Here is a 26,273-nt window from a genome sequence, read left to right on the forward strand (position 1 = left end):
CTCCAATGGGGCAAAAAAAGAGAAAATGAAACAATGAAAAGCAAATTCCTTGTGCTGGCACACTTTACATATTCATCACAGCAGGAAACTAGGTCGACTTTATTATTCTTAACAGTATATTATGTTACAATAAAACTGAGCAGAGGGTAGCTTTAGAAATTGGAGGGATGCCCGTCAATTAGGCTCTGAAGTGAAAACCTTGCCTCTAAGATACTATTCAGCAGGCAGAGCAGTGTTGGTTGGGGTTGAGAGAGAACTTTTCTGCCAAGAAAAATGGAGAAAAAAATCACATTTTCTTTGGGTTTATGAAAAATAAAACTTACTTCAGGTTTTCTTTAAGTTATTTTGCTTTTACTTTGAAAGCTAGGGTAAAGACTGTTCTTCCATATTAAAAAAAAAATATTAGAAGACCTGGATCAGAAATTTGACACCCTTAAACTGCCTAACTAGCTGTTTAGGTTGAAAACCCCCATGGCAGTGGCAGCAAATCTCCCCTTCCTTCAAGACTGCTCCTCAGATCCTTGACACCCTTTTTTGTTCTAAGAACTTTTATATCCATGGACCAGCTGATTCTTTCCCATTTTTCTCCTGCAGTGTGATTTGTGCTGGTGACCTACAAAGTTCTGGTTTTTTTTTTTGCAGTGGTCCACTGTCATGGGGAAGGAGGAGTAGTTTATTTTTTTTAAAAAATAGTTCCCCATTAGTTTGGATTTTCTCTGTTTATGCAGATTTGGTTTAAAATCACCAAACAACCACCACAGCAAACAAATACATGAATAATAAAACAGTTTAAAAAAAAAGAAAAAAAGAAAAAAGAAATAAAAAGCTTTCCATTAACCAGATAGCTCAATTCGCACCCGAAACACATTCCCTTAGGATTTTCAAATGCCGTGCGTTTTGTTGTATTGCTGCCTTATGTAGGAACTGAATGAAATGAGATTAAAATAAGAGTGATTTTAAGTGTGCGTGTGTCAGGGTTAGAGCTGTCTCTAGGTATTTTTGATTTACTATGCATGAGCAGACAAAATAAGTCATTATTGTCTTTAAAATTATCACATCTCTCATCCTTCTAAACAAGCTGATTAAAGAGTCAAATCAAGCGATTCAGCCAATTTTAATTAACTTAGTTACCTGGGAATCATTTTAAACAAATCCCACATGGAAGAAGAAATGCAGAGATTACTTTTCCAAATTTTCTTTTTCCTAATTACTATATCTTGCCACATCACCTCGCCTGTTGTGTGAGTCATCTTCAGTTATAAAAGCAGGTATGTGAGTGCCATATTAAAAATAGATAAACTTCCCATTTAAAATGAGCTGTGCTCCAGTAAGTACTTCCAGATAATGAAGAATATAAGCATATTAAGATACAGAAAGAATGAATCCAGTGTCCTGTGTATTTAACACTCAAATTCTCAAATTAATGCTTCCTCCTCTCACATTCTGCTCGGATGAATGGTACACAGAGCGGTACCATTACTGATCAGTAATCTGTCACTGAGGTAGAATTAGTAACCTCTTATTGACTTGACTGAATAATAGATCTTTCTTAAAATTATTATTCCTTATGTCTAGGTATTTCCATTTCAGCCAAATTATCAAAGTCCATGAAGTGGATGTAAATCTTTCCAGGTATTTCTGTAGATTTGGATCAAACTCAAAGTCACTGTTCTTTCTGTGGCTCGCTCTGTGTGATGGTAAAAAAAAAAAAAAAAAAAAAAAAAAAAAGTTTTAAGTAGATATAGTTGAATTGGTACAGTTTTGTGTTGGCACTTTGGCCAGTCTTTCTCCAGAAAGACACAGAGTTCCTCTGAAGCTCCACGACAGGACAGAGCCAGGACCCCACGGGAGTTTGTGTGGGATCATTACAAAAATATTGGCTTTAGCTAAACCCTTTGAAATGTCCAAAACAGAGCCAAAGAACTAATTTAACTGAAATGACTGTTTATGTGACTTAGGCTCAGTCTAGATGGGGTCTCTCATGGGAAAGTGCACTGTGCAGGCTCCGAATCAGGTTGCTGAAGAGTCTGTCCCTGCCTCTATTTGGCATCGTCTCACCAGCGAGCAGGAAGATGCTGGATCCTCTATATCCCAGATGCCCTGACTACTATTTCAGCTTGAGTCATCTCACTCAAGTTAACCGATCACTAAAAAAAGATATCTCTATATCTCTCTCTATATATCTATAGAGAAATATATAGATATATATGTGTGCGTGTATTTCTTCTCCCCTCTCTCTTCTTAGTTCTGATCCTAGTCAAAACCAAAACAGAAAATATGGGATAGGTCTGTATTGTACCATGAAGCAGCAGTTGTTTGGATCCCTTTTCATCAAAGGGGGCTTTGCTGGACCATTCAGGTATCCAAAGCTTGCAGAGTAGCTGCAGGATGGGAGAGCGGTCTGCCAGATATAGCCATTAAACTTTTAACTACAATATTGTCTTTTTAATATTTATTTTAAAGCAGTAAGCATCTCTGTGCATGTACATGATCATAGAGTTAGAACTACTGCAGTTTGCACTATATTCCTAGTCTTCTCCTTTTACTAGTAAATTTTCCCACTCATTAAAATCTCTTTAGAAAAGAAGTAATGTTTTGATGATTATTATTTTTCCGGTTAATGTGGAATGAGTCAAATCCCTTCCTTCCTTCCCTCCTTCCTTCCCTCCTTCCTTCCCTCCTTCCCTCCTTCCTTCCTTCCCTCCTTCCTTCCTTCCCTCCTTCCTTCCTTCCCTCCTTCCTTCCTTCCCTCCTTCCTTCCTTCCCTCCTTCCTTCCTTCCCTCCTTCCTTCCTTCCCTCCTTCCTTCCTTCCCTCCTTCCTTCCCTCCTCTTTTTTTTTTTTTTTGAGTGGAAAGCATTTTTTGTAACTCCCAATAATAATTTAATATTTGCCTCGCCATAAAATACAAAATAAATCTTTCCCATGGCATTCTCATATAGGGATCAAATCCGTACTCTTTTCTCACTTAAGGGAAAATTTCTTAACAATGAGGGTGCCAGAGCACTGGAACAGGCTGCCCAGAGAGGTTGTGGAGTCTCTTTCCCTGGAGATCTTCAAAACCCGCCTGGATGCCACCCTGTGCCACATGCCCTAGGTGTCCCTGTGTGTGCAGGGGGGTTGGACTAGATGACCTCTAGAGGTCCCTTCCAACCTCAACCATTCTATGATTCTATGATTCTCAGACAAAAGCCTGTTGAAAGCTAGTGTGAGTGGAAGGGAGCTAAAGACTTGCAATGCCTGTTCTTTGCTCTTAATATGACCTCTTTCTTGGTATGCATTTAGTCATCACTTGTTAGTCACCACTGGCCTTCCGTTCTGTTTTACTGGTGAGTTTTCTCTATTCACCAGGCACCACACACAATAAAAGCCTTTTTTTTTTTTTTTTTTCCGTTTCCTTTATTCCTTCTGCCGTTGGAGCTGAGGCCCTGGCCTCCACCCTGTACATGTTTTGAGAGGGTTTCCTGTGAGTTAGCTCTGGTCTGGTCATGCTGCCTCAATGTCCCTGAGTGGTCGAAGCACAGTAGGTGTGTGCTTGGGGTTTCGGTGCGGGGACTGCCGCAAAGAGAGATTTGCTCAAGAAATGCACTCCTGGTCCAAGTTTAAATGCCAGCAGAATTGCTGAAAATGTTCCAAACATGAACATTTTTATCAATTACACTGTGCTGTGTACAATTCAAACAGTCAGTAGCTGGCTAATAAAGGAGAAGTTACAGAAGAGCAACACCCTTAATCTATCAAAAGGAAATTGTGAATCCTCAAATGGTTTAAGTGTCATGGGAGTCTCTCTTGGAAGAGAATCTCCAGTGTGCACATGCAGCACCTACAAGTTTGCTGAGATGGACTGGCATGTGGACATGCCAATAGTTAGGTGTCCGACTAGTCCAGCTCAGGAGGTCTCTGTGGACTTCTGTTGCTTGAGAAATAGAGATGAGGAGTGCCAGCAGCAATGGACTGATTTTGCAAATTGTGTTGCTTTTCATTTCTGGAGTGCTCTGTATCACTGTTTTGTATCTCTTAAAAATGCAAAGTTTTCTTTTTTTTTTTTTTTTCAATCTCGTGCATAGATTTCTGTAAGTGTCACAGGCTTCAGGTCAAAAATCTGAAATTGAAAGGAGTATTCGAAACTGTCCAAAATCACCAGGTACTTTGAAACACCTTAACTTTCATGACATTTGATGAAAGACGAAATCAAATCTGATAATTAGGAAACCCAATCAGAATGTTTCCCTGTTTCTAACATATCATTTGGGGGTCATGCAGGTCATACCTGCATGAGGCTCTCATGATCTAAGTGAGACTGAGCTCTGCCTGGTACCTTGCTTGTTTCTTCAGAGAGCCTGGGAGGTCTCTTTCTGATACACCATTGAAAGGCTCCAAAAATCCCTTGCCCATGCACTGCTACCTTTGAGCTGATGTAATCAAATTTTTTTCATCAGTTCCAAGTGTTGAGAATATTCAACACACTATTCCTACTGATTTCTTAAATGCTCATGCTAATGCGTACTGAAAATGGCCAAGAGTGTCTTTTGATTCAATTTAATTGGATTTTTGCATAGCGAGAAAAGAATGCAAGAATTATGATTTACATCAATAGGAAGCTTCAAGATCAGTGCCAAACCCAAGGGTTGTTCTTGCAACAGGCACGTGCAGGAGGGAGAAGATAGCAGGTCCCTGACTAATCACTGGACACAGTCAGGTCTGTAGGGTGTTCCCTAGCAGTGTTCAAGAAACATTCAAGAAACGTGCAGATGAGGCACTTAGGGCCATGGTTTAACAGGCACAGTGTTGAGGGCTTATGGTTGGACTTGATGATCTTGAAGGTCTTTTCCAACCATAATGATTCTGTGATTCTCTAATTCTAGGATTCTATGACCCTTGTGCATACAGGCATGGGGATGGTACAATGCACGCCAGAGTCCCCCCCAGTATAGCAGAGCTCTGCTATATTGGCAGATACATCATGACATGAAGTGAACAACGTCCATGAGGGGCTGAAAATCACTTACTGAATGTATTATTTTGTTTCCCCTAAGGCTATTATTGCACCTTAACAGCTTGGCAACATCATGATTTGTAAAGGCAGAGGATTATGAGTCTTCTCATTCAATTCACAGTAAGCAGGTAGTGGTAACCAAGCTAAAAAATATACTCCCATGTAAATGAAAGCTTACCTGTCAAAGAAGACAGCTTTTTATTTCACAAAGATGTGTTTTCATTTTAGCTAATTAAGTCTCATATTCCATCCTTATGCTAGGATTTCATTAAGTGCATATGTGAGCATGAAATGCATTTTACCATTGTTCCTGTTAAATGTGAGCAGTAATTCTTAAATACATTATGCTTCATCTTTTTAAAGAATTTTAACACTAGTGCTGTTAATGTAAAACAGAATCTTTGGAACAGATGGGAATGGTCAGGCACTTTGGAGCAAGCATTTGGAACAAAAGTCTAATTAAAGGAATACCAAATTAAGATATTTTTATAAACAGTTTTGGCATTTTTGATGTTGTGGTAAAACACAGAAAGCAAAGAGAAGCCAAGTTAACTTAGCAAATAAAATGGTTTGATTCTGAAAGTGCACAGGTGAATGTTTTCCACGGTCCCAGCAGAGAGAAACACTGAATCGAACTGCCAAATTCTTACTGATATCTTTGGGAGCAGGATCAAGTCTTTAATTCATGAAAAACTCCTGTTTTGATTTTAGTGAGAGCTACGTGACTTAAATCTTGTTTAATGTTTTGGAAGCACTGGGTAATGTTTAAATCAAATAATAAGTTTTCTAGACTTTTAATAGTGTTGTTATTCTCAGTGCTGCTGTTACCTCAGGGTATTTGCTTTTGACTGTTAGAGCACTGTAGAAGTTGATACCAGTGAGAATGAAATTGGCAGGTTTTAAAACAGACTGTTTAGATCATAAACATTTTTAAATAGGACTCCATAAAAAACATGTATATTTTTTTAATATGAAATGTTAGTTGTGTTCTTGGCAGGCTTTGCTTCAGAGAAGTCGCATGCATTTCAAAGAGCTTTTTGCTAGCCAGCTCCAGCCAAAAGATGATTTCAAACCTATGGAGACACACAATTCCCTTTTCTCTTTTTCTTTTTTTCTCTCTCTTTTTTTCTGTAGGACTCTATATATTATGAAGTTGAAGTGTAGCCAACCTTGGGGTGAAAAATTCATGCAACTAGTATACAAAACAGTGGAAAGAATAGAAACACTGAATAAAGATGCCAGTACTAGTCTGGGCTTTAAGAAATACTGTTGACATTTTTTCCTTCAACAGTCTTCAGATCCTTCATCTTCAAATACTATGGAGTATCCTCTCAGAGCCAGCAGCATCAAATAAGCTCCCTGGAGAATTCCTTGTGTTTGCCCTGTGCTCACCAGCAGGGTGGCACTGGCAACTGTTATCCACTGGTGCCACAAAAAACCAAATATATAGTGGTGTGCAGAAGGTGAGGGGTTGAGGAAATAACCATAATAGAAGATATTAATGGAGTGGTTCTTTATTTACCACAATGAATTTATTTTTAATAACATGTTAACAGTTTTATTGTTATACATGTTTTTTCGTTTTCATGTTTGCTGGAAATAAGGGCGTGATGTTCGAATGTTTGCGATCCTGCTTTTGATTACTTTTTAAGTCTCTGTCTTTAGAGGACTTTATCTGTGCAATGTGAAGCTGTCTTTAGAGGACTTCTTTTATAGAATATGAACCTGGTGTTGGTGGAAAGTACTGTGTTCAGGTCTGTTCTGCAGGCAGAAATCTTGCTTCACCTCAAGCGAATATACATGTCTACATGTATACAAGTAGATACTTCCTGTACTGATCAACCAATATGCACTTTTCAATTATTCCAAAGCAGAACTTCTTTTTTTTTCTCCCTTAATGTGAAGGTAAAGCTTTCTTCACCTGAGTTTTGAAGACTTCTAATCTCTATGTACTCCGTTGGACCTGAAAACTCTGCCTGCTTTAGATTGAATGGGGACAATTAAAAGCAATTTTACACATTGATCACTGATTAAAGTTGTTACAGTCTTGCACAGAAAAGCCTTATTCTGAAATATTTGCTTCATTACTAAGCCTTCCCCTGAAATATGCTTGTGACTGACATTAGAAGTGATTTTTTTCTTTTTGGCTGGTCCATGTTAACTTAATTCTTTGGGAAAGGAAGCTGTGCACAGCATAGCACTATAAGTAAATGAACTTCAGTTTTGATTTGCTCTATCTGTGATTTGCAAACCAAAAAAGACAGTAGCTAAAGCTATATAGAAGATCACTGCTTTAGAAATTTACCATGTTCTTCTTGGACTAACCTGGAAAGTTCAGCAGAGTAGAAGAATCAGAGTAGATTTCTGAGCTGATGCCTTTAACAGAGGGGAAAAGCAATGATGTTAAGAGATATGTCCATGGAGATTTTTCTTACTTTTGGTAGTATGTCACTACTTTTCCCAATTACTTTAGCAAGAAGGACTTTGATTATCAGTGGAAATAGTTTTTATAGTTTTTATTAGAGATGGGCATTTGCTGTACAGAATGTGTCTAATCCTCAAATCCTCTAGATTTATACCCGACAAAGTCATTTTCCTTCATCTCTTCTCTCCTTGAGCTCTCTCCTCTCCTCCTCAGTATTTATGGGTAACGCTGCTTGTTTTCTCTGTCTTTCTCTGGTGCCACTCACAAGGAGTCACCCGTGCAGTTTACCAAGTTGAGCAAATGTTTGTTCCTGATTTATGTTCCCCTTTAAGTGACTGTCTGCTATGGCAATGGGAGGTTTTACCACTGCTCTATTTAGCACTGATTTCAATTTAAGCTGAAAAATAATTGTAGTTATTTAGACTTCAGCTACATTCCCCACAGGAGAGTAAAGGAGAGCAAAGTATAACATAGTTTCATGTCCTGCTGTATATTTGCCTCACAGACCTGCTTGACTTGAGATATGTGTGTTCTTGGTAGTCCGTATGTATGGGGCCATGTCATGGCAATATGCAAGAGACTGGCAACAAGAAGCAAATTACTGGGGGTTGCGCATGGGTCACCTAATGCTTGCGGTCTGTGCACTTTATTTTTGATAAAATCTAGGCTCTATTACCTGGATGAAAAAGCCAATTGGAGTTAGTTCTTTGACCCATGTTTGTAGTTTTTCGGGCTGAGTCTTTGACCATTTGGAGAAGGAATAAATGAGCCCATTGCAGTCGTGTGCAAGAGTACAGAGGTTAAACAATAAAGCAGAAACACATCTTCATGCTTTGCTTAAAAATAAAAGGGCTGGATTTCAGAAGGAGCTGTAAAGCTTTCAGCAAGAATCAGAGAAACACTATAGTAAAATGGGAAGCTGAAATGTGAAGAGTGCATGATGTGAGATGCCAGCTCAGCGCTTTCAGGATCAGATGCAGATCATGTTGCTCCAAGGAGACCACCCTTGGATATTCAGTGAACTATAGTAGTGGCCTGCTGCTTGGCAGTTTAAGGGACATATAGAAGCTGCAATGCCCCCCACACACCTCTGTCACCCCCTTGTAGGCTTTCTTAACTGTTCTTCACTCTGGGGAAAGCAGATACTATATACAAGTACTTCTGCCGGGGTGGAAAAATCACCTTACCATATAGACTACAGCTGCACAAGGAAAACAGCATAATAAGAGCAATCATACAATAAAGGCTCTTTACTGAGGGTGTTTGTTTTTTTTCTTCTTATGTAGGTTCAACATGGGAGAAAACGTTACGGCAGATTGGTTTTGAAAGGTAAGCGATCAACTCGTTTCCTTAACCGTGCGAGCAGAAAAGGAAGAACTGTGCATGAGCAGGACTGCAGAATTATTTATTCTAACTGATCAAATGTATCTGTGGCTTCAAATGTATAGAGGAAGCTATGCAGTGTCATGCCCATGTATGTTCAGCTTCTTGTTTTCTGTCCTTTTTCTGCTGTATGCAATCTGAAGCAATTTATTCACCACAATGTGGACTTGGCTCTTAGGTCTTTTGCTGAGGATTTAGTAGCATGTTAGCATTAAAAAGGCAACACACTATTTGGGCAGAAGTCTTACTTATGAATGAAAATATTGCTCTTGTTCATATTATTTTTTCCACCAACCTTCTAACCTGTTACATATTAGTTGACAAAAGCAAATGAAGTTGAAAGAGGACCAAAGCTGGCAGAGAGCTATTCAGCATCAGAGGAAAATTCAGAATTCAGCATTCCTCAAGTGCAAAAGCTTCTTGCAGCCAAACTAAACCACAAGGTCATCATACCAGAAACATATGTCCCTCTTGGAACCTACACTGGGCCAAGCCCACTAAAGAGCAATCTGGCATTGAAGTTGAAGTGCTCAGTCTCATTTTCATTCTTCTGCAAATGGCAAGCAGAAGAATCCGCTCCCCATTCAAGTAGAGTTTTGCTGTTGTCCCTTAACAGAGTGGTTTGCAGCTGTACAGGGGTGTGCTTGAGTTACCGTTAGCTGGGCAATAAATTTTGCTCTTTGGGTTGTATGAGCGCATTCTGTGCATGCTACTTGTAGCAGCTTGATACACCTAACAGGCAAAAAGGCCTTTCTGAAGTTGATAAAAAGCCATATTAATCATGTCAAACAGAAAATGACTTCCCATCTTGCTGCCAGCTGCACAAAAAGCCTTTTTTTTTCCCTTACCTTTTCTTTGCATAATTTTCATAAATGTTTAGACTTCTACAGTCTTACTGACTGATGTGAACACCTTGCTTGTAGTTAAGATATAAGCCAGTTCTCTGAAGCAGAATCAGTCTTCACTATTCAAGGCACAAAGCAATTCCCAGGAGCAAAACTGATGCTTAAGTTTAAATATCCTAGCCCCTACCTGCAATTAAGATCCTCAGATCTTGACAGCAATAAATTAAAAGTCTTTTCTCTATCTTCCTTTTGTAGAAGGATTCTGCTTGGCTAATACTTCTTGCAAAAATAAATGCCTGACTTTCTCTGAAGACTGTTTCTGGTCTTCACCAGGACATGTGGCACCTGGAGAGAGTCCATCTTTCAATGTTAAACATTACTTCTCTAGCAATTGAAAGGCAGTGCTGTTTTTAACACTGTAAACAAGGTGGTACAGAGAAAGGTTTACATTTTGGTTCTATTTTCTCACATTCATAAATATCACTCTGAACACTGATTACATAGATACACTATATTTTGGGTTCTTAAAGAAAAACAAAAAAAGCAAAGCATTTTTGAGCATGAAAAAACTCTGTGAAAATGTAGCTTGTCACTGGTATTGAGTTATCCTTGTAGCTTTACAGGTTTTGATTATTTTAAAAGTAAAATATTACAGAATAGCACTTTTCCTCCACCAAATAAAACAAAGAGGTCAAATGCGTTTCTATTTAAATCTGTTGATACCAGTAGAATTGTTTCTGTAATGACCAACATTTTAATCTGAAAAAAAAACATTTTGTTGCTATACATCGTTAGCAAAACTTGAAAATCCATAATGAGATAGAATACTTATAATTTAGTAGCTATACAAAAAGGTTCTGAGGAAACACCAGTTTTTTTCATTTCATGTCTTCTAAAGAATCAAGAATATTTTAAGACTTTGATCAGATGATCACATGCAAATGTCTCTTCTACATCCCTACAAGCTTAAAAATGCCCCAGTCATATGGACAAGATGAGTGGCAATTTTCATAGTCTTTCATAAGGTCAATATTTAATAAACCTGGATGAGTTTCTCGTCAAATTTAATCTTTAAATGTTTCTGGCTTAAATTTTTAGTCTTAACAAGTTTTAGAAGTTTTCTTCATTAGTTTAGAAAACTAGCTAGTGCATTGTACTGCTTATACTGCAGGTTATATTAAACCTGTAGATAGTGTAAGGCATAATATTAAGCAGTTGAAAGGAAAAACTGATAGAAAGGAGAAATATCATTCTGTTACAGCAATAATGGAGGAGCTTTGGTTCCTTTGGCATCTATGATTTGAGGTGACTTATTATCTAAGCAATAATCAGACTAGAAATTCCTTAATTGTGATACCTTACTGGGTGATATCCATTTAGAGGTAGGGCATTTCTAACAGCACAGAAAAGGAAATCATACATTAATAAAAATTACACACCACCTTTAGTGCCATAGAGATTTTTTTATATATAGATTGTGCTTTTTTAGCAAGTTACATCTAATTTGATTGCTCGATAAGCATTTCATTCGTCATGCTGTCATACAGGTCTGAAGGATGCTACAGTGAAATATTGTTTCTTTCATTACTCTGTTCTCCCTTTAAACTGAAGTAGTATCACTTGCTGATACTGTTTGCCTTAATCAGAGTGATCTTCAGTAATGATAAAATGAATTGATACCTCAGTTCTATGGATTGAAAGTGCAAAGGGGAAATGGTCAGCTTATTTAAACTGATGGTATGTTTTATTTGTAGTGTATTATTAGGAAGCACTTTCCAATTTGTGATATGTTTCAAAACAGCCAGGGTGATGAATCCATAGCACCTGTGTATGTGTAATGTATGCACCACATGAAATGTGGAGTATTCTTAGTAGACTGAATTAAACTGAGAAGCCTACCTGAGAGGAGGCAAATATTTAGAAAAGATTACTGTATGTATTACATTATTGACATTCTTGTTTGAAAAGAAAGACTGTTAAATGACACTTATGCACCCTAACAGATTGATTGTCATTCTGTAATTACTGTAATTGAGGCAGCACATTAGCAGTGATGGGATAAAGATTTGAATACACTTGAATACACTTTGCTATAGCTATAGAAGCAGAATTGTTCTCGTATCAGTTTACACAGAGACAAAAACAATAAATGAGTGGAAAAATAAGTGATTTTTTAAATCATAGATAATACTTAAATATTTTTCCTTATATTTTTAGTGCAAGCTTTTATAGAGCATAAATCACCAAGTGTACAAGCAACAAGGAAATAAGCGGCTTTTGAAAAGACCCATGAATTTCATAGGTCTATGTATAAGTCCCCAATTAACTCTTTTTAGCAGTATTCATTTTGTATCACGTGTAAGTACTTATTGTCAGTATTTCCTAAGCTTAAAGAATTGTTTCCAAACCAAACTAAGAGGTACACACTACCATATGTAGTACTTTGATACACGAAATGCACGTAACTTGCATTCATATAAACAGAAATCCTAGACTTGCAAATCTCTGAAACCGAGAGGTTATTTTGAGGATGCATCACTGTATTTTTTCCCTGACTGATACCTTTTAGCAGGCTTTTCTTTCTGGCCACTGATGGAGATAGGGCACTGGACTGGATCTATTTTAGGTCGGGTTCTGTAGATCCATTTAATTATTCTCTGCATGAAGACTAAGAAAAAATATCAACGGCAAATGTTCTACTATTTAAAAACATATCTCCTGCAAGCTGTTGACATAGGCACACCTGAGTCAGCGTCAGCTGTGAAATATCAGTACCATTTAAATGAATTGTTTGAGCAAAAACATTCTCATTCCAAGAGGAAGTGAGATTTTTAGATACACAGAAAGAAGGACATTCAAAGTCATGTCATAAGAGGAATATGTCTTTGCTTAAAAACTGGAAAATCTATATAAAATGGTCCTCTTAACAACAACCTGTTTTAGAGTGGATTGAGGGATAGAGGAAATGTAGACACTCAGTTTGCACTGCAGAAAATTAGGTCCAGATAATACACAGTCATGTCATCACTACTTTGTGGTTAGCTGATGCCTTATTCTGCAATAGCAGAGTGTTTACACTGCTGTTGTCTTTGTATCCTGAAAAACACAGAGACATCAAGAGGGCTGATTGCTCCGCTTTTATGTAAGCATTACTTGTGAGCTGAGCATGCTGCTTTTCAGTGTGAGATAAATTAAAAATGCTGGAGCTTGAGTAAAGTAGCTTTATACCCAGGAAATGACTAGACTTAAGAGCTTTTCAATTAAATGAAGTGTATCTGGGTTTGATAGATTTAAATGAAGGCCTTTTTGTTATTGATTGTTTTGTGAGACATTACAAATAAGCTAATTGCAACGTATTAGAGTAGTCATCACCTTGTCCAAGATGATCCTGACTGCAGTTCCTGACTGCAGCTTTTGCAAAACATTTTGGGGAAATGTGGAGAATCGTGAAGAACGTTCACTTGTATTCTGCTGTCCTACAAGAAGCAGGCTTTCAAATGTTACGTGCGTGTGAAACCTGCATGCCATGCAGGCTGTCACCTCACACGGCTTTTTTAGTAAGCAGAGTTTGCTTGAATACTGAAGAACCAAAGCAGGTATTTTTGTGAATACATAGGATGATTTTTTTCCCTGCTGATTTCCCTGTGGATGACCTGCTGATTATTAGTGCAGTTTAGATGACAACCAAAATACTAATGAAATTGCCTGGATGGTAGTCAGCTCTGTTCTACTTCCTGCCAAGTGTGACTGAAAATGTGTTTCAGAAGGTGTTGTTCATGTTACTGGCTTGAGATTTTTCAGTCACGCATTAGACTCACCGGGTGGAAATGGCTCATCAGTGTATGAAACCTGTTAAAATTCAAAGGCAGTGAGGAGCAGGTCACCGTGGCCCTTAATCTGAATATCTCTAGTTAGGGTTCCCTGGTGATGGATCTTATGTCCTTGACTAGTAGATTCACTAGTGATTACAGAAATGTCTTCTGCTGATCTAGAGATGATCTAATATTTTTAAAACTTTAATTGACCTGTCCTGCAGACTTCTCAGCTTTTCTCTGCGTTATAATTTCGAATTCAACTAACTCCTCAGCTGCTAAATACGCATCTAGTCCCCCTTTATTTTTCCTCCTGCTGTGTTTCTGTCCTGTGTGTAATGCTTTACATTAATGTTCAACAAAACAGATTTAAGAATGATTTAATAACTGTTATTCTATGTTAAGCAAATACCAACTGATTTAAAAAAATATATTTGAATAATAACAGATGTGTAGTTATTACACTTCTGGCAACATTTGATAAGCATGTTTCTCATAATAAATAGCTATTTCAGTGACAGAGTAAAGAACATTTGAACACCAGTTTCTTGGCAAAAAGATAGCAATTTGTATTAAAAATGAGCTTTTGCATTGAATTTTTGCGTTTGTCTGGTTGAAAGCTTCAGTTGTTCCCCAAATAATTGCTTGTTATTTTATCAGTATGTAATCAGGTCTTGATTAGAAATTACATGCTTGTATATGTGAAAAATATATTACTCCAGCTGCATGTACCATATACAAATATGTATAATATACTATTAATATGAGATTCAGGATGACATAACTGCAGTATTTGTACCATAGCAATGAACAGGCAACACGTAGCATTCCTGACTCCGGCCAAAGACATGCTCAATGTGACCAATAGAGGTAGTTGCTTCGGTCAGTAAAGTCCTGTGTATAGACTTAGGTGTCTGTCATTCAGCTTTTTAATCCTGCAACTATTTCTGAAAAACAAACAAACAAAAACAAAGGAAAATTTGGGCCTGGTAGGTCTCACACCCCAAGAAAAAAAAAAGGCAAAAGAGGTAGGAGCAGGGGCAGGAGATAAAGCTGCTGAGGAAAGTGGGAAAGAAGAAAGAGATTAAATGAATAGATGGCCACGTGAGAGCTAGACTCTGGATGAGAAGTATGACTCCTATGAAAATACATTCCAGGTCTTCTGCTTATTTCAGTAGCTCCTTCAATACTCTTCTAACCACAAAGCAATAAGGAAGGACAGTCTGTCTGCATTGTTTTGAACTGGATAGCGCGGGTGCGAAATAAACGCAGCGTCCCCGAGTCCTGCAGGTAGAGACGGAGCTCTCCCCGGGGCAGCCGCGGCAAGCGGGCTGTCATCACCGCGCCGTGCGTTTCTGTTCCTCGGCTGCTCCCTGAGAGTAGGCCGATGTCTGCTTTTGCAGCTGCTCCGCACATGCCTCTGCTCAGACTAGCCAAAAAAATACTGCGTATCTCTTCCCTACCCCTTGCAGAGACTGAGAACTCAGTTTCCTAAACCGCTCGTGACACGTGGTGGACTTTGGAATCCAGACACATCAGAGATGCTTCCAAGTGCTTCCTTTCAGGTCTAAGCTGCTAATTAGGAGCCTACTGACAATCTGTTTTTCCTCTTTTCCCCATACTTAGGTTACTTGTAACTCACTGGGATACTTTGTTGGGACTCGGCCAGAGTTCCTCTGGGTGACACGTAAAGAATAAACAGAAAGAAGAGAATACCACAGGATTTTATAAATATTTATTATGCACAATCCTGCCTTGGAAATCCAAAGACCATATGGTTTTCTATAGTGGCATCCTCTGCTCCTCCCCACGCTCTCCAGTGATTTAATAAAAAAGAACAAATACACCTTTGAAATATAAAGACTTATCCCAATAGCTTGTTCTGTAATTTCAAGCACTTTCTTCATATGCATCTGAATCCTATAGCCCTTACTTGGGCAAAGCTCCCATTGACATCATTTTGGGACCATTGCCTCAGGCAGGGGCTGCAAGAGGCTGCAGGTTTTGAGCCTTACGAGGTTATTTAAAATGAAACAGTGCAGACTCAATGCTCACTGTGTTTTGGGTGTACTGTGTAATTTGAATCTTGGTTGAGGAAATGTGAGTGCAGTGATTCAGTTGGGGGCACTTGGGAAGGGCCCTGGGATACACTTTCTCCATTTTGGGGAAAGCGGAGTATCTATAGAAGCCTATGCAGCTGTTTGGGTGCCCTGTCCCACAAGCATTTAAGCAAGTGCTTAAGGTTTTAGGCGCCTGATGCTCCCCTTGACTTCAGTGAGGTCCCTGGTGCCTTTGTGCTGCCCACTCAGGCCTTGTATATGACGACAAGGATTAACTTATAGGTGTCCTCAGCATGCTTGGCAGATCTTTATTTATGTCCCCCATACTATTTTATAGAAATTAATAAACATGAACTGATTCTATAATTGTTACTGTTATGTACATTCTTGGAATAATATGATAGCTAAAAGGAACACAGAGAGCAGACGATGGACTCAATACCTCTGCCTTCCCTTTAAGGCGGTGAATATAAGAGTAATATTTTGCTTGTTATAATATATTGCTTGTGACGAAGCTGTTGTCTTCCAGATGATATCCTGGTTTAGTCATTTTACTGTCTGGGTGTTATATCTCATTGATAGTTAGGGAGCTTAGAACAGAATCTCGCAGCCAAAATGCTTGTTGCTTTTTCCAAGCAGCAGCGCTCCAGCTCTTTTCCCAAGGAGCGATGGACAAGTGAGGTGGGCATCCCACAGGCACGCACTTGTCTCGAGGAGACGAGGAGCACAGAGTCCTCAGTACTGCCAAGATGGGATGGCTTCATTTTAGCTTTCAAGCCTTCCCTTGTTTCGGTATATGTGGTAGCCAGGACGGTGGAATTTGTGCGTGTGTGTGTTAAAGCATTCATGTCATCCGCAGTGAAGGAAACGGAGGAACAGAGCAATGTGTTTTCAGTTTGATTGGCTATGGACTGCATGCCTAAGGGTTTATCTTAAATTGAGTTTTCTCTGCCACCTCTGAAAAAGGAGTGGGACTTTTAAACAAAAATCTGAATTACAGAGAAAGCCAGAATAAAAATTAGATTATATTTTCAAGGAACAAAAACAATGTTTAAAAAGATAAGAACAAAGGAAGGTATTTTCCATAATAGCATGTCATATGAAAATATTTAACCTGTAATAAATTCTGAAAGAGAAACAAATGCAATTTAGTTTTAAACCATTTTAACTTCTGGAATTGCATGGTGTTATCCATTTTTATTCCAATATTCACGAAAGTGGTATGCACTGCAGTGTGCTCAGGCCCAAGTAGAACTTTGTTACCTTGCACAAAGCCATTTGGACCTGCTTTTAACAACCAGTGCTCTGTACTTAAAGTGCGATAATACGTCGTGAAGTGATTCTGGAATAATCCTGTTTCTCCCACTGAGAAGGAAATGCTTCCTGGCCCCACTGCAGCAGGGAAAAACTGAAATGAGATCAGAACTAAAAAGTGCCCTTACTGGAGCATTACCCCATGTGCCGCTTGTTTTGCATGGCATGCTAAGAGCCGTGATCTAGGGAGAATTTCCCCTTTTAACTCCAATTTCAGGCTGTGTCAGCTGTGCCCAACTCTTACATCAGTGGGGCTTAGTGTCTGGTGTGGAAGGACTCTCTCCTTTAGGGAGCTCCAGATAACTTAGAACTCTTTTTTTTTTTTTTTTTTTTTGACAGCCTGGAGCCTTTTCTGGGCCAGATGAGGAAGTACCCTAATCTCAGAGAGAAAATATGGCATATGTTACAGTTAAAACCTAAGGCCCCTAGCTAGAGTTTGACATTTGTTTAGTTTATTCTAAGATATAGATTAGATTTTGTGCCATACTATTTCCCCCAACAATGCTTTTAAATATTATTTTTAAATTTAAGCTATTTTTTACATGATAATACTCTTTTTTGGACAGATATTTCATTTGCGTCATCTTTTGAAATATGCTACCATACCTTTTGCAAAAACAAAAACAAAACCCTATTTTTTTCTTCTTTAATCCTTTCATAGAATATTTTTTCAAATGTTGCTATTGATGTTTTCATAGCCCTACTGAGGAAGGGTGGTGTGTGCCTGTGGAAGATGAAGAGAAATTCACCAAATGAGACTTTATTTTTATAAAAGTTTTCTGAAAACAGTTACCATTTGCCTAAAATGCTTAGCCTAGTAATTACTTCCTTAGCTACTGCCCTTTCTCAAAGCTGTCCTTATTAAAAGTGGAAAACTATCTATCATGAAAGATGTAAACATTCACTAAAAATGAACTAAAATGAACTCATTTATTTGGAGCAGATTTAAAAAGATTTTATAGTTCCTTGTTCCCCATTTTTCTGTTTAAGCAATTATTTTAATGATAACATAAACAATCTGTAGCTAAAATAATTATAGTATTCATGAATATTCTCCAGAATACACCACCACAATATGCCAAGAAAGTACTTCCTCTGTGTTTATTGCAGCTAGTTTGATTCCTCCTTTTTAAACAACATTGAAAGAAGCAATGGGATTTTTTTTCTAGATGTCTGAAAAGACTCTCCTTAACAATAAGAGCAACTCCATAAACTTCAAGGGTATGTTTCATGAGGGTAGCAGTACAGAACCAAGGTATAAATTGGTCGTAAGTGATTTAAATAATTAATTTGTAGAATTAGAGATTAAAAATCCAAGGTGGACATCATGCCAAGAGCCAGGAGGAAGTGCTGTGTTTTTTGTTATAGCAGTAAAGCACAGTTGTGTGATTGCTGTGTTTTCATCCTCTTCAAGGATATGCTAAAAGTCAAGATGCTAAGTATTCAGAGGAAGAATGATAGCCTGGTTTCCTGGTAAACCTCCTGTGCATCCAACAAAAGTTTCGATATGCAAACATCCTGAAACTAAATCTCTTGCAAACAGAGTATTTCATAGTCATGTTGCATGAGAATGATAAATCTGAAGTTCACTGTGTGTAGAGGAGAAATGCAGCAGAATTATTAATTACAAATGCTTATGAGTAGGCATGTTCTCTCTTTCTTTTTTTTTCATTTTTAGAAGTTAGGGTTGTCAGGTCTAAGAGATCAAATTCTTGGGTTTACTTTCAGAAGTATCAGAAAACCAGCAATGTCAGTACATATTTTTTAGTAGTCCTCCCTTTCCACAAAAGACTGTCATACAGAGACGTACAACGCTGTCAACACTGTGTGATCTTAAGCATGTTTTTGTCATTTAGCCAATTGCAGAGTTTGGCAATTAGGTTATGAACAATTTCTTTTCTGTAAAAATAGAGGACTCTTGGATTCTGGGAACATTAAAAAGCAAAACTAGCATTTTAAACTTTTTAAAAGCATCGGCATGACGTTTTGCAAATGCTTGAGTCACTTTTGGAATTGGATTTATATCACAAGTATCCCTTAGGGCTTTTGAATATTTTACCTGTAAACTTTCTGTTACAAGTGTTACAAGTGGGAAATTAGCTGAGTTGACTCTGCTCACATCTAATTTTCCAAATCAAAGAGCTGCCCACTCTATTTTTACTATAATATTCCAACATCCAAATACCTGCTAAGAATTGTCCTTCTTCTTTTTTTTTTTTTTTTGACAAAAAGGATACACTTTTTACTGAAAATAAACTTGCTGTAGTCTTAATATGCCTGATCCTAAAAAAAAAATAACACTTAACTACATCTAACATTCTTAATGTTTTGCTTCTATAAAATATTAAGTTGGAAACTGCTGTGGAGATATTATGAACTGCTTCTCTGGAGCAGTGCTGTAGCGAAGCGGCATAGAGATCTTAAAGTAATTTCTTTTCTTACACCATGTCTTGGGAAGCTGAACTTTTAAATGGCTTTGAGTTTTAGCTTTTGTACCTATTTGGTCATTTATTCTTTAAGAGAACAGTAGAATGACGGTCTATTTAGATTACAGGCAAGTACTTTATTATAAAGTTGCTTTCTAATGCATCCAACCTAGTGAGTAGCTTTCAGAAATAATATAATAGCCACTGAAAAAGAAGAGTCAAAAGGGATTTACTCCATACTTCCAGTCCCGAAACCAAGTTTATTAAAACAATTTGGATGAAAATACAAATACAAACTTTGTCCCTTAGGACTATCTTAATTATACTGCCTTTGTAGTTATGTATGTTAAATTAATGGCATTCAGGTCTCATACAGAAGTCAGTTTTGGAGTGGAAACTGTGGGGTTTTTAACAGGCAAATATATATGCATAACTTGGTTCCCAGTGATAATTTTGATTTCCATACAGAATGTCAATATTTGTAATTTCTGAAAATGTGTTCACTTATTTAGTTCTTAGTTTGAAAAACATAAATATTTTTCCAATATCTATTTTCCTGCCTTTACAGAGGTAACTGCCACTAGAAAAATTCAGATACCAGAAGACACCAAAGATATGTTATTGTGTTTAACAAGAAACAAAAGCATTTTTCCTTCTTCCCATTACGTTGTTTTTTTCCTGCAGATATAAAGATACAGTCTTTGTAGTCTTTTCATGGTTTGTCTGTTATTGCCAAACTGAAAGTAGCAAATAAATAAAAAAGAATCAGGTGTCAAAAATAATCAAGAACAACTTGAAAGTCAAAAGTTTTGAAAATGATATTATTTTTCTCCTGATTCTTGAAGAGTAAAGTTGCTTCACATTTCACACCTTTTCTTCACAACCTTGAGGACTAAAAATTGATATGTATAATCTTTGTAAGGAAAACAGAGGGATTCTTTTAGTCACATGGCTCCAGAAGGTGGAGCATTAAGGAAATATAGGATACTCAGTAAGCAGGGCTGTCCAGGAATCAATCCTGGACAGTACTGACTTTTTTAGAGTTTTTTTTTATGTCCTCTAACATTTTTACCCAACAGCAACAACTGTCAGTCCACCAACCACATAAGTCTTACGAGGACAATCCATGTGGCCTCTCTTTGCTTTCCCTGTTGCTTGCTGTCATGCAGCAGCGGAGGTGGGTGGGATGTCCCAGGAAAAGTGGCAGGGGAGCGAAGATGACTGCTGGCACAGGTCACCAGGACCTCAGCTCCCCACCAGCCTGCATCCACCTCTGGAAGCAGCAACCTGGGGTAGGTTGCATTAGCTATTCAGGTAGAAAAAACTACTCTTTCCTGAGGGTCCACCATAAGCAGACAGAGACCTATCATGTCCTTGTGCTTTCTTGTGTGTTCGCAAGGAGCCTTATGCTTTCAGAAAGCTGGTTTGAGCACCTGTGTTTGCAAAACAACCCTGTGTAACAGGGTTGAGGCTGCATTGTGAAGGACCTTAGCTGGCATTGAAAAAGTGAAGCCCATCTCATTTATTCACTCTTATCAAGTCAAGTGAAGGGCAAAGCATCCATAGACCTTATAATGACATGTTTTAGGATGAGACTTTGCAAGTGGACCTTCGTGCCGGACTGTGATTTTGTCTCAGTGGATGGGCACTGTTTTTCACTGCCACTGTCTTGCTGTACCTGCCTTGCAAGAGCCTCTTTCTCCCCTTTCTACTGCAGTTTCTGTTCCTGCTTCTCTCTGTTCTTCATCCAGAGAGATTGGCCTTGCCAATTCTACTGCTCAAATCCACATGGTGCTAGTGGAGGCATGGGGGCAATGGGGATGGTCTGCAGTATGCTGCACTGAGAGAATGAATTAAGCAACTGTTCGATATCTTATTCTGTTAACTGCAGACATCCAAACTGCAAACATAGAAGTGATAGTACATTTTTTAAAATGAGTGGCGTACTGCTGCAAACAGTAGTGTAATTTATCTTCTATATCTGTCATCAATTCTCCCCTCCCACCCACTGACACTATAATGTCATAAAATGTCTTTATTTTACTTCAGCATGTAAAAAACTACTTTGATTAGTTTTTATTTATTTATTGCCTTGCTGCAGCTTAAGTACATGTTTGTATTTGCCATCAGCGTCTCTCCCCCTGCTATGTGATGACATTAGCAAGGGACTGCACAACAGATTCATTGCCATAGCAGATGTGGTTGTGAATGCACAGGCAAATCAGCTGTAGCTTTTGAATTAAGAACTCATCGGTGGACAGAGTAAAGCACATGAATGCAAAAAACAATGATAAGAAGATACAGTAATATAAAAATAAAACTTGATATAAATGAAAGGTGATAGAATACATTAGTGTATCCTCATAGGATTCTTTTACATGTAAGAATGATCTTCCAGCTAATAACATTTACATGAAAAACTTATGTTCATCATGATACATTAATTGAACAGTCTCTGCTTCACAGTTGTAGTTAAAATACATTTGAAGTGTGATCCAATTGTTCTCTTTTTTGAGAGCTCTGAAAAATTCAGTGTGACTGAAAAAAAAAAGAGAAGTAAAATCAGGTGAAAACTTTTTATATGTAAATATAAAGGAAATAGCTGAACAAATTGAAAAATTTAGTAGGCTTTGTCTGTATTAAAAAGGAAGAGTATTATTAAATATTCTGGGCAAATGGCGAGATAATGCGAGAGTTGTGTAAATTGGTGAATAATTAATCAAAAATAGAGGAAATGAATGAGGCTTTTTTCAGAAAATAACATTTGTGTTAGGAAATTAAATGAACTCTGAAAGAGAACTCCCCAGTAGAGGTTTTTATCCATTTTTCTGACATGAGCAAATGTCCTGTATTGACTCTTCCAAGCAGCCAGTAAGTATTCTTTTCCATATGCATATAATAAGAAAAATGGAGTGGAGGTTAACACCCCCGGTTCACTGGGGACTCATATGGTCTCTGCACACTGTCGGAATGCAAAGGAATATACACTGTTCCTGTGAAATGTGGATGACTTATGTGATCTTACTGAGAAGCCAAGATTTCCCTTCATGGGCTACCATTCAGAGGAGAAAAAGACATGTGGGAGGAAAAAGCGATGTAAGGTTTGATGCTCACATGTGCTCCAGTTCAGTGCTGCTAGACATCAGGACAGTCTGCCCCCATATTTCATTTCCTTTTGTAAGCTCGACCAATAATGCATGATTGCTATTAGCTGATCATCTGAATCTCTCTTTGCATGGCAAAATGAGTGAACCAAGAACCTGATTCTCCCCTTTTTATTGCCCAAGAGATGATAAAACTGTGAAAGACAAGAGTCACTTAATTTTTGATGCAGTCCCTGAAACATCTTCCTGGGCACTGTCTTGTCATTATTTCTAGTTTGTCTTCAGAGACAGCATGCAAATTGCCTTCAAACCTGTCTTCACTTCTGGGTCACTTTTGAAACCAGTCTCAGACCATTGCCTGCAATGGGAAAAAGAGACTGACACTGTCAGGGGAAGTTGCTTATCTGACTCACTTACTCTAAATACTAATCTGAAGGTCATAAGATGGAGACTGAACAAGTCTGTACGGTATGGTCAAGGTGCTTGGCACTGACCTTTGGAAAGGACTTCCCAATTCAGAACCTGCATCCCTTTGGAGAAAGCATGCTTATGGGCCAGAGCCTTTGTCCCATCTGCTCCTTCAGTCTCACTTCTGTGATGTACTCTTAGCAACCTCGATGTTTTGCAGAAGTCGGCAGTGTGATTCTGCCAGGAGAAATTGGAGACTTGTGATACCATTTCCCCTCCTTTCTCATCAAGAACAGCACAGGCTCTAACTTAGACAGTCGTTTCTTCATGGTATGTCTTTCAGTTTAGTGGTTGTCTGCAAAATGCTGACTGCACACTCATTTTAATAAGTAATATGAATAATCTGGTCATTCAAGGACAGTTTTAATTAGTGAGCAGAGTGTGATTTCTTCTTATTAATATTTTCCTCATTAATTAGTAGGTTTTTCATTAATTAACATATAGAAGAAATAGTTTTGCCTTCTTACCCTATCACAAGGCAACAGAAGATGACAGCCATTGACCCTGAGATAGCGTTCAGGCAAGAGGCGGTGACAAGCCTGAACCCCAGACCAAGGCTGTGGTTTCTCTTTGAGGTAAGCTGTATTCCAGCTATGCTGCCACCCAGGGCGGTCACAATTCACGCAAAGAGCAAGTATACCAACCATGGTGGAAACCAGGAGGTTCCCCAAGAAGTCTGAAAGCAAAGCGGCCAAAGCTTTGTAGTCTGCAGTAGGAAGAATATCTAAAATCAGTGCTTTCAGCAAGAGCTACAACTGTGGTACACCTCCTAGATGGTAACTCAGATTTTCAAGACAGGGAGCTGTGGAAGGGTGTGATTCAACTAAAATGCTATTAGCAGAGTACAGAGCACTTTGTCATGTCTGTTTTCATTTTGATCCATCTCTGCCAACCCCTCAACCCCACACCCTAAGTGTTATGCTGATTTTACTTTTATGACAGAGAAATTCCCAAGTATCTCACAGTAGCAGACTAAAACCTTTTTTTTTTTTTATGCTGCAGCAGTGGCTAAATAAAAATGGTTTAACAATACTCACAAATGACCCTAAAAGACCATCTGAAAATGGATACAAATAAGAGATCATGAGATACAGGGAGGTAAATCGAATGGGAAGATTCAGTCCCTGCTGCCAACTGGAGTACACATGCAGTCAGTAACCCATTGAGATGAAAGGGAACTAAAACTTGAAGTTGAACAGGGATGCATTTCTATCACATTGAAATCGAAAGTTTTAGTCTGATTTAAAAAAAAGGAGGGCGATTATTACTTCATGCAATTTCTTTAAGCTTGCCACAGTGCTTTAAATACCTTGCAAAAAAAATGAAGCAATCTGATTCATGTCATTAGGTACCACAAACTAATATAGGATATGACAGGTAAAGGAGGGTAAAGGAACTGAGAGGGGAGGAATGACGAGGTAATGTCTCTAAATGAGACACTAGAGTTACTAAGGGTTAGATTTGAAACCTCTGATATGCCTTCCTTGCAAGCTGCAAGTAGGACTAGTATTTTTCTCTGCTCAGACATTTATAATTATTGATTACAGTGCTCTTGCACCTTTGAAGTGTCTGTTACTGTGTCATATTGATCTGATGATGTGGGCTTACCGAGCAATGGCATGAGATCCTTTCTGAAAACATCTCTGTTAGTAAGAATCTACTTGTCCAACTGTTCATTTTAGATTTTTAAGTTGCTCATTTCCTGCTGCCCTGTGTGCCTCTTATTTTCTTTTGAGCTATATTAATTTCAGCTAACTTTTCTCATGCCATTTAATCTAGGAATTCAAAGGTCACAGACATCTGATAGAAGGTATTTTATAGCCTGTGTAGTTTGAGCACTTGAATTGTTAGACTGTTGTCCGTGTTTTTCTTGGCCCACCCAAGCCTCCTGCAGTGCAGTGGTTGCTGGGAGCAATACAGTGGTAAATCTACCAGCAGTAGAATGTGAGCCAGTCCTTGTTTTAATCTGGAGAGCAATCAGCATTGCAATTAGTATCCAAAAACTCTCTAGGATGCATGCTTAACAGCTTGGCTCTGTGCTTTATTTTGTTTTTGTTGGTTTGTGTTCATGAATAAATCATGTGAGATGTCCAAGTAGCACTTGGCACCTGATACACAGCGAAGCTTGTGGCTGGTGGAGTATTAATGTACCGTGTACCAGGATCTGCACAGGCTGCCACAGCGTGCTGCCCAGCAGCACCCGGGCTGCAGGTAAACATGGGAGCAACCAACTTCAACTCTTTTTTGCCTCATTTGGCTCTGAGCAACTCCATTTTTCTCAGTGCTTGGCCAAGGTCGAGGTCTGGCACACCAGCAGGCAGCAACCACACCTGAGGTGGATCCCTCGAGACTGCTTTGGCTGCCATCCATCCCAGTTGTTGACCAGATTGCCTCAAATCGGTGCTGGGAGTTATTTCTCTGCCCTCCCACACATGCACAGGGTGTTTCCCACTGAGGAACTTCTTCACATGTTCCTCTTAAAGAAAAATAAGAACCAGTTTCTCAAGATGCTGGTACATCTAGTTTCTCATTTCTAATTTCTACTAATTTCCATTGCTCTGCTTTTTTTTTTTTTTTTTTTTTTTTTTGACTCCATGCTGCAGAATCGGACGAAAATTGGGATTCTGAAATCAGGGCATTTCTTATGTTAAGTTTTAGTGGAAATGGACTGGACAGTATAAGAGCTGCCTGAGCACTGCCTCTCACTCTCATACTACAGACACACTCTCATACTACAGACACGCTCCCCTGGGGCTGGGGCTTGCTTTCTACAGTGACAACATGCCTCTGAGCCACCCGGGATTCCCTGGAAGGTGGCAATGGGGAGGGAGGGATCATTGCCCTCGTTCTGTCCTGGCCTCGTGACACAGCGAACCCAGCAGCTGAGACACTGAGGGAGATGTATGCAAGAACTAAGGCTGCTGGTGGATGCTGGGGCAGCTGGTATATTTGAATGAAGAGCGTGTGGGAGCAGGAGGGGTACCTCATACTGCCGCTGAAATGTCTTGGACACTGAAGTTTGAACCATGGTATAGGTAGTTGTTAGATATCTTTCCTTTATATTGAGGATAATCCAGCTTTGTATGATGCAGTGTATAATTTGCAGTGTTGCATGCTGTAACTGGGGAAGCATTATTCCCTTCTCATCTGGAGCTGACTGGAAAATTGGGATGTATCTTTGCTTTTGCGTGTTGTATTACATGCTGGCTATAGAATGAAATAAAAGATAGTATGAAATGCTGATCTGTTGATACTCCATGCAGTGAAAGCTACTGAGAGAGGGAGCAAATGTAATTTCAAGTGATCACTGAATGCTAGCCTGCTTCAGTGTTTTCAGCACTTTCTTCTTGAAAACAATACTGTGTAGTGTATGGATATCCCTATGTCCTTATGTAAACAGCTAGCCATAAGTCACCAAGTATTCATAAGCATTGAGGTAAG

At 38.6% G+C, this 26,273-nt stretch overlaps 1 protein-coding gene across 1 annotated transcript in view; it reads left to right on the forward strand.

Moving 5' to 3' along the window:
• PIEZO2 (piezo type mechanosensitive ion channel component 2) overlaps positions 1-26,273 on the forward strand; it is a 280,266-nt gene that overhangs the window by 121,642 nt on the left and 132,351 nt on the right. Inside the window, exon 4 of the mRNA XM_088524117.1 lies at positions 8,707-8,749. Within this exon, the coding sequence (XP_088380243.1) occupies positions 8,707-8,749 (43 nt within the window). The remainder of the gene's footprint in view (positions 1-8,706; positions 8,750-26,273) is intronic.

Source organism: Tinamus guttatus, unplaced genomic scaffold, assembly GCF_059628265.1.
Source record: "Tinamus guttatus ecotype Peru unplaced genomic scaffold, ASM5962826v1 Tinamus_guttatus_pri_ptg000203l, whole genome shotgun sequence".
NCBI classification, from domain to species: Eukaryota; Metazoa; Chordata; class Aves; order Tinamiformes; family Tinamidae; genus Tinamus; species Tinamus guttatus.